A 9,591-nucleotide genomic window follows, 5' to 3' on the forward strand; every position below is an offset into this window, starting at 1 on the left:
TGCTTCCCTGCCTTCTGAATCATAAAAGCTGCTGCCTGACTAATAAAGTTGAGAGCTTGATCAGTCAGACTTGCTCTCCTTCCTTGTGTCTTGCATTTCTCAACAGGTGACCTCCCTCCCGAGTTTTAGTCGAACCCTGCAGGTTGGGGCATATAATAGGGTATAGCAGTAAAATGGAGATCAAGAGATATGTTGGGGAAGAGTAAATCAAAATGAAATATGTAAAATAGCTTACATGGAAGCAAAACATTGTATATACTAATTAAAAGTAAGAGGATATATATATATATATATATATATATATATATATATATATATATATAATTTTTCATTGTTTTACTTTTAATTTAATTTTTGATTTTAGTATAGCCCCATCACTGTTTCTCTATCCTTCACTTCTTTCCTGTCCTCTCTGCCCCTCACTTCTTCCTCAGATGAGATCAACTGCTCTTTCTTGCCCCTTCAGAAAAGGGCAGGCCTTCCGGGGCTGTCCACCCAAACACAGCGTAAAAATATCTGATAAGACTAGTCACAAACCCTCATATTAATTACATATATATCTATATGTAGATATATATAGATATGTGTGTGTGTGTTTGTATATGCACATGTGTTCATGTGAACACTTGCACACTTCTCTTAGTTTGCTGGAGTGCAATTACCTGTTTTGTGTCTTTTCGTGGGTGTAGTTAACCCTCTTAATTAGAGTTTTCCTCCTAGAACTTTCTGTAGGGGAGGATTTGTGAATATTATTTAAATTTGACGTTATCTTTAAGTATCTGGCTATTTCTTTCTATAGTGACTGAAAGTTTCACTGGTATGGAGTTCTGGGCTGGAATCTGTGGTTTCTTAGAACCTGCAGAACATCTCTCTGTTTCCTTCTGGATTTGGTTGTCTTCATTTAGAAGTTGGGTATAATTCCAATAGGTACAAGTTTATATCTTACTTGGCCTTTTTCCCTTGAAGATTTTAGTATTCTTTGTTTATTGTCGATGGTTGGAATTTTGATTATTATATGCTGAAGGGACTTTTTTTTCTGGTCCCACTTCTTTAGTGTTCTGTATGCCTCTTCTACTTTTATAGACATCTTTTTCTATAGATTAATATTCTATGATTTTGTTGAAAATATTTTCTGAGCATTTCAGCCGTGTTCTTATTCTTACATATTTTAAATATTTTTGTCATTGGTCTTTTCATACTGACCCAGATTTCCTGGCTGTTTTGTGTCAGGAATGTTTTAGATTTAACATTTTCTTTGACTGATGTAGCTCTTTCTTTATTGTATCTTTAACACCTGAGATCTTCAATTCCATGTCATTTGTTATGTGGGACATGCATGCTTCTGTATTTCCTGTTCATTTAATTTTTTCATTTTCAGAATTTCCCGTTTTTGTTTTATTTTATTGCTTCTATATCCATTCTAAGGTTTTATACATTTTCTTGATCTCTCTCTCTCTCTCCCCCCTCCTCTCTCTCTCTCTCTCTCTCTCTCTCTCTCTCTTTCTCTCTCTCTCTCTCTCTCTCTGTGTGTGTGTGTGTTTGTGTGCATGTGTGGTTGTTGTGGCTTACTTGGAATTCTTTAAGGGGCTTTTCTATTTCCTTCAATTTTTTTGTCTTTTTTTTTTTTTTTTTTTTTTTGCTTTTTCAAGAGAGAGTTTCAGCTTTGCCTGTCCTGGACTTGCTCTGTAGACCAGGCTGGCCTTGAACCTCTAGGTTTGTTTTTGTTTGTCACTGGCCTCTCTTTGCCCACCAAGGCTTCGAGAACTCCCAACCCCGAGTACCTATACCGGATTGAGACGGTCCGCGAGAGAAGACCCCTTGGCATGTTGAAAGCTATTAGTGTATCTAAAACAGTGGAAGCTCATTGTGGCCAGAAGCACATGACAGACTGACCAGCAGTAAAGACCCAGGCAATCCAGAAGCCCGTGAGGGCCGAAAGGCTGCCTGATTTGTATCCAGGCTCAAGGCATTCTGGGAGCCCCTCCTTCCCCAGAGTAAATGACTAATCGCAAATGGCCATGGTACAGGAGTGGAGTGAAAGAGCAAACATTTATTTCGTGAACCAGGAACATTATAAACCTTGGGCAGTGGGTGGGGTTTCAGGGGTGAGCGTGATTGATTTGCTGGGGCTAGAAGTACCAGGGATACTTTATCTCCGTGCAACAAACAGCTCTATCATAAGACATGGAAAGCAGTACTTAATTATCCTATGGTTGGGAAAGAACTCCAGGAACGGTGAAAGATAACTGGTTGAGAGCCAAGACACCAAGACGGCTTATTAGCCTAGGGTTGGTATCTCCAGGAACCCCCAGGTGTTTGCTGAATGAGTTTCTTATCAGAAAACGATTGGGCTTGTCATCTCTCTGAGGGCTATGCGATGTTCCTTGGAGGTTCTGGGGTTCCCCAGATAATGCAGAAAGGGAACCCCGCTGAGAAAGGGAGTCCATCTCCTTAAACTTAGCTCAGAGGCTATCTGGAAATTCCAGACTACCTTAATAGCTGGGTCCCACAGTGGAGCTTTGCTTAGGATTTTACACTGTCACCAGGAATTCCATTTTTACACCCCTATGCACCAGAAAGAAAATAAACTGACAGCATTAAAAATAGAAATATAAGCAACTTTATATCCTCTTTTATAAATTAGGGATCCTTTCACCTGCCCGTCATCTAATATTACAGTTCTTGGTATCTTTCCTAAATCTTATAACAAAGTTATACCTATTTGCATATAGACATGTAGACATTATAGGAATGGATCTGCATATGAAGGAAACATGCGATTTATTTTTTATAAGTTTGGGTGACCTGTCTTGATATTATCTATTATCAATCAATCAATTTTATGATTCTGACTTTCATTGTAGTTGAATTATAGTAATCTCTCTCTATATACACATATATATGAAAAATTAATATGTTTTATCTGTTTATGAATATGTAGGAGGGCCCCATTTCTTTGCTTCAATGAATAGAGCAGCAATGATTTTTGATGTGCAAACATCTCTGTGGTACCATATGGAGTTCTCTGGACATAGGCCACAAAGTGGAACAGCGGGGTCAAACAGGAGTTCCATTTTTAACTTTTTGGGAAACCAAAAACACTGATTTCTGTAATGGCTGCATTAATTTTTTTAAAAGCACTTTTGACGAAGATGCCAAACCAGATAAATGGAGAACAGTAAAAAAAGGAATTTACAGTCAAATATCCCTGGTGATAAAAACAAAACAAAACAAAACAAACAAACAAAAAAAAACCCCAAAAAACAAACAAACAAACAAACAAAAAAAACCTCTCAATGAAGCAGAAGCAATCACAATTCAAAATCATGTCAAAGCCATCATTCATTTTGAATAGATTCCTATACAAGATGAAAGATATTAATCCTATTTTTCAATGTGATGGGACAAGGGTTCCCCAAAGAACACATTTGTGGCCAGTTATGGTATCAGTTTCCCTTGTAGTTATAATATAGGACCCACAAGTGAAATTGCAAAGCAGCCAAGCTGCCCTGACAGAATGAAAACAACAAGAAGGTCAGTTTTATTGACAGATTTTTGATGCCTTCTTTGTACATCAGGTGTGGGAAGAGAAGACTTTCAAGCTCCAAGTTAAAGATTGGAATGGGACACACACACACACACACACACACACACACACACACACACACACACACACATTATCAGTTCATGTAGGGTGCTGATTCAACCATCTGACAAATTCTCAAGATCATTTTGACTAATCTTAAAAAGAAGAATGCTACTACTGATTTAATTTTCTGTGTTGAACTTTTGGGGAAGAGTGTGAGTTAATAACTAGGCACCAAGCAGAACATGTCATTTAAATAATTAAAATAAGATTAACAGGTTTTATTCCTTATCCAGACCAAACTGAGTCTGGGCATGACAGAGTAATGATTCATAAGAACAAAAGGTCCAAACGAGGGAAAGCACAGAGAAGTGAGGTGAGTGATGTTCACCAGCCACCTAGTGTGAGTATACAAAAGAGAAATGCAGCCTCTTAAGATGGAGGAGAGAGTATAAAAAGCCAGAAAGGTAGACACCAAGGTCAGGATGTTCTTTGTGGCTCTGGATTCAGGGGAGTTTCTGCTGGAAACATGAGTGTTGTGGATGTGTTGGACCCTCTGTTTGTGTCTATATAGAATGACAATCATGGAGCTGCTGGACCAGGAAATGACCACAGAAAAGAAGATCTCAGGACATAATACCAAGACTGCGTAGAGTAAGCCGTTGAGTTCATCATATCCTCCAATGAAGCAATACCCAAAGTCTTGGTTTCCTGTCAGGTTTTTGTTATGTCTTTTGAGCAATGTGTATGCACAAAAAAAGAAATTAACCAACAGGTATAAGAACCAGAGGGAAAAAATGTAGCATCCAATGTACTTGGCATCTTTGAGTTTTTGATCCTTACAACAGGATTCCTTGCGTCTGATGGTGAAGGCCTGAAAGACACTCAAAAGGCAGGTGGTGCTGATGGACACGCTTCGTGCGACTCTTTCAATGTACAAAACCAATCTGCACCCAATCTCATTTAAAAACTTCTTCAACCCCAAAGCTGCCATTGTGTGGGGCACTCCTGTAGAGAGAACTACCAAGGCATTGGCTGCCATTAGGTTTACGAAAATCAAATCTCTGGGCTTTAATATACGTTCTCCACAGTGGAAGAGATAGTAGGAAATAAGAGAGAAATTTCCCAGAACTCCAGCTGTAGTTTGTGATAAGAAAATGATTTTTATTGTCAGATTCCAAAAGTCCATTCTGTGGTTGGGCATGATTCTCTTTACACTGTGGCTACACGCATTTTTGTGATCCTGTTCAAAATGAGGGAAACATATTAGTAATACAAAGAGCTACTGAGAGGCTAAATCAGAAAGATCCTTAGAGCTCAGGGATACAATACCAGCATAGACTACATAACAAGGCTTTCTTGAAATTTCTGAAAGCAGAAATTATTACTTTAATGTATACCATTGTAAGTTTGCTGAGGCCTCAGGACACACATGGAGATGTGAGATATGACCTCATAGTCGTAGAATATGCACCACAATGAGCAAAGTTATTTGGTCTGTGAGAAGCAATAAAAAGAGAAAGCCAGTACTAAGAAGTGTAACCCAAGACTGTATGAACATACTGGTATTTTCTAGCCATATCATAAAAAAAGAACATTTTAATGATTAATGCAAAACACAAGTATATCAATTGTTAAGGAATATCTCATTGGATATTAAGTTGTGAGCAATCAAAAACTTAGAATGCCATTCAGAATATATTTATGGCCATAGATAGGAAAATTTTATTAAAAGCAAAATATGTATTCAGATGATGGTTCAAATGACAACATATATTGTATTAGGAGCTGCTAACTTTTATGCAAAATCACACCACATAGACACGTATGTATTTGTGGGTCTTGTTATAAATGTCTTGTGACATCCAGTGTGATGAAATCTCACAGAACCCTCAACAGAATAAAGATAGGTAAAGTCAGCTAAAATATTAAGGAGGAGGACAAAAATATCATTAATGATGGCTACTGGGCAAATATTGAATGAATAATCATGCACCACTCAAAAGACTAGAGTGGAAGCAGTAAGAAAGAAGGCAGTGATGTAGGCAGCCCATCAGTGCAGAGCAGTGGGAGAAAATGCTTAGGACACCACACTTCATTCCTACACAAGAAGTTGTCAGGAGAGACCCACTTGCAGCTGTGAATCATTACCAGGATGAACCAATAAACACCAGTGAGGAAAATGTCACTCTATACAGTCAACAGTTATGCCAGGACAGTCAGCTGGCCAATCAAGAACTGGAATAGAGTTCACAGCGAAGCATGGAACGTGAAGAAATTAAAACAACACAGGGAAATGAACTTAGGAGACCTTAGGAACTACCACATAGGTAGAGTCTCCTTTTTCTCATACACTGGCTCAGTAGAAAGTGTTCTATTAAGTGAGATAAAGTACCTTTAAATACAGGCAGTAAACTTTAAACCCCTACCCAGATCTAGCCAATGGTCAGAACATTCTCCACACTTGAGTGGAGAGTGGGATATGACTTTCTCATGTACTTTGGTGCCTCACATTTGACCATGTCCCCTGGAGGGGGAGACCTGATGGCACTCAGAGGAAGGACAGCAGGTTACCAAGAAGAGACTTGATACCCTATGAGCATATACAGAGGGAGGTAATCCCCCTCAAGAACAGTCATAGGGGAGGGGAATAATGGGAAAATGGAAGGGAGGGAAGAATGAGAGGACACAAGGGATGAGATAACCATTGAGATGTAACAAGAATAAATTAATAATAAAAAATTTAAAAAAAGATCAGAGTGTATTTTCTATCTCAATATGCTATAGCTTATAATTTTAAAAATGTACGATTATGTGGGAGGGAGCTGGTGTTGAAACCACAAAACTAAAATGTGGTTCATTGGAGGGTTCAAAAGAGCATCCATGAGGGAGTCTTCTGAAGGTCACACAACATATGGTAATAGAATAGGAGAAATGTCCTGTCCATTGGCTAGATCTGGGTAGGGGTTTGAGGTTTATGGCCTGTATTGTCCTTGGCTGGTGCCATAGTTTGAGCGGGACCCCTGGGCCCAAATCTGCCTATCATAATGTTCTTCTTGTAGGTTTCTAGGACCCTCTGGATCCTTCTATTTGCTATTCTCCCATGCTTCTCTCATCTAGAGTCCCAATAGGATGTCCTTCCCTCTGTCCCAGATGATAGGCAGATTTGGGCCCAGGGGTCCCACTCAAACTATGGCATCAGCCAAGGACAATACAGGGCATAAACTTCAAACCCCTACCCAGATCTAGCCAATGGACAGGACATTCTCCACAGTTGAGTGGAGAGTGGGGTATGACTTTCACACGTACTCTGGTGCCTCATATTTGACCATGTCCCCTGGAGGGGGAGACCTGGTGGTACTTAGAGGAAGGATAGCAGGCTACCAAGAAGAGACTCGATACTCTATGAGCATATAAAGGGGGAGGAAGTCCCCCTCAGGCACAGTCATAAGGCAGGGGAGTAAGGGGAAAATGGGAGGGAGGGAAGAATGGGAGGATACAAGGGATGGAATAACCATTGAGATGTAACAAGAATAAATTAACTAAAAAAAATAATAGAAGAAAAAAAAAGAATAGGAGAAATGTGAATGGAACACGGAGTTAGTGGAGACAGATGGGACAAATTTTACATGACAGTACACTTCTACTTTGGAAATCATTCTGGCACCTTTTCAGAAAATTGGGAAATAGCTCTACCTCAGGACCCAAGCTACACCAAAAGAGGACCCACCATACAAGAAAGACATTAGGTCAACTATGTTCAAAGCAGCTTTATTCATAGTAGCCAGAATATGTCAACAACCTAGATGTCCCTCAACTGAAGAGCAGATAAAGAAACTGTGGTACATTTACACAATGGAATACTACTCAGCTATGGAAACAAAGAAATCTCGAAATCAGAAGGCAAATGCCTAGAACCAGAAAACATTACCCTGAGTGAGGTAATCCAGACCCAGAAAGACACCCATGGTACATACTCACTTATAAGTGGATTTTAGAGGGTAGATCCAATCTGGTGGGGCTGAACACACATCTTACTTGGCCAACAGGACAGCACTGACTCTACAGCAACCTACGGACTGAGCTGAGGAATACAAAACACCAGTGCTGTTGTACCCTGTGTGAGAGAAATGCAAACTGTGCAGAGCATGGGAGAATCTGTCCTCAGGCTAACCCACCGAAAGATCCCTGGCCCACACGCACCCGTGATCCAGAGACTAGCCACAGCTTGCCTGGCAAGAGTTCAGCCTCTGGTCACCAGGACTTAGAGACAGCTGTAGACAGTTGGAACTCCAGCGGCAGGGGTTTCTCAACCACAGAAGACTGCACCTCTTAAAAAAATAACTCACAGAAAATACCCAGGACCCAGCTGGTGTGTAAGATCCAGGGTCTGGATGTGACTAGCTAGGCTGGAGCACAGCCTCTGCCCACCAGGTCCCAGAGAGAGCAGTAGATTGCAGGAACTCTAGCATTTGGGTTTGCTGGACCACAGAAGACCCCACAGCCTAGAAAACAATTGGTTCTCTCCTCAAGTCCTCAGGACAACTCACAAAAACTTCCTTGGTCCCTGCAGGCAGGCACATGCATGCTCCAGCATCTGGCAGCAGCTTGCCTGGCAGAAGTGCAGTTTCTGGCCACCAGAACCCAGAGACAGCTGTAAACTGCTGGAACTTCAGAATCCAGCGTTGCTGGACCACAGAAATCTAAAAGAGAGCCAGAGTCTGCTGGAATCTAGTGTCTGGTGTTGCTTGACCACAGAAGACCTCGCAGCATAGAAAGGAAGTGATTCTGAACTCAGGACCCCAGGCTAATTTACAGAACGTTCCCTGCTCCCTCCAAGCACCTTTGCACTCTGTGATTTGGCAAGGAGCACATTCACTAACCCCTGGAGCCCAGACAGAGTTGTGGGGTCCTAAAGCACTAGGGTCACACATTGACATCTGACCCTGTGGGTAAACAGGGTCATTGGAGCAGCCGTCTGCTCAGATAGCTTCCTGCCTGCTCGCTAGCTCACTTGGTGCACAATCAGGGAGCCATCAGAGACAGTGATCTCAACAGAGGTGCCTGACCTCCCCAGGTCATAAACATGGAGCCATCAGAGTCAAGGACCTCAGCAGAAGTAGACAGGGTACAAGACCTAAGCCCCATTGTACATATCTACCTCTAAACTCTCTATCAGAGAAGACCAAGCCAGCTCACACCAGCGATACCACAATGGGAAGAGATCAGCAAAAGAACACAATCAACAGCTCCCAAGACCACTTGATAACATCAGAAACCAGCAATTCTACCACCACAACATACCCTGGGTATACTATCACGTCAGACGCACAGGAAAAAGATTTTAAACCTGAGGTTATGAAAAGTATAGAGGCTTTAAAGGAGGAAAATAAATTCCTCAAACTAGACAAGACTATATATATATATATATATATATATATATATATATATATATATATATATATATATATATATATATAGAGAGAGAGAGAGAGAGAGAGAGAGAGAGGAAAGAATTAAGCAAATAGCTTAAAGAAACTACAACCAAACAGGAAAAAGGAATGAATAAAAGGATTCAAGGCCTAAAAATGGTGATAGAAGCAATAAAGAAGACACAATCTGAGACAATCCTGGAAATGGAAAAAGTAGGGGAGAGGACAAGGTCTACAGACATAAGCATCACAAACAGATTTCAAGAGATGGAAGAAAGAATCTCAGGGATAGAGGATATGACTGAAGAACTCGGTACAACCATTAAAGAAAATGTTAAATCTAAAAAGCTCCTCACTCAGAACATCCAAGAAATCTGGGACACTATGAAAATGCCAAACTTAAGAGTAATAGGGATAGAAGAAAAAGAAGACTCCCAGTTCCAAGGCCCAGAAAATATTTTCAACTAAATCATAGAAGAAAACCTCCACAACCTAAAGAAAGAAATGCCCATAAGTATAGAAGAAACTTACAGAACTCCAAATCGATTGGATCAGAAAAGAAAATAGTCCTGC

The 9,591-nt window shown here is 40.5% G+C and overlaps 1 protein-coding gene across 1 annotated transcript; it reads right to left on the reverse strand.

The window, feature by feature from the left end:
• Positions 1–3,857: 3,857 nt before the first annotated feature.
• LOC127203070 (vomeronasal type-1 receptor 4-like) lies at positions 3,858–4,790 on the reverse strand. The gene has a single exon (XM_051161881.1). The coding sequence runs from the start codon at positions 4,788–4,790 to the stop codon at positions 3,858–3,860; it is 933 nt and encodes a 310-aa protein (XP_051017838.1).
• Positions 4,791–9,591: the final 4,801 nt, after the last annotated feature.

Source organism: Acomys russatus, chromosome 19, assembly GCF_903995435.1.
Source record: "Acomys russatus chromosome 19, mAcoRus1.1, whole genome shotgun sequence".
NCBI lineage: Eukaryota > Metazoa > Chordata > Mammalia > Rodentia > Muridae > Acomys > Acomys russatus.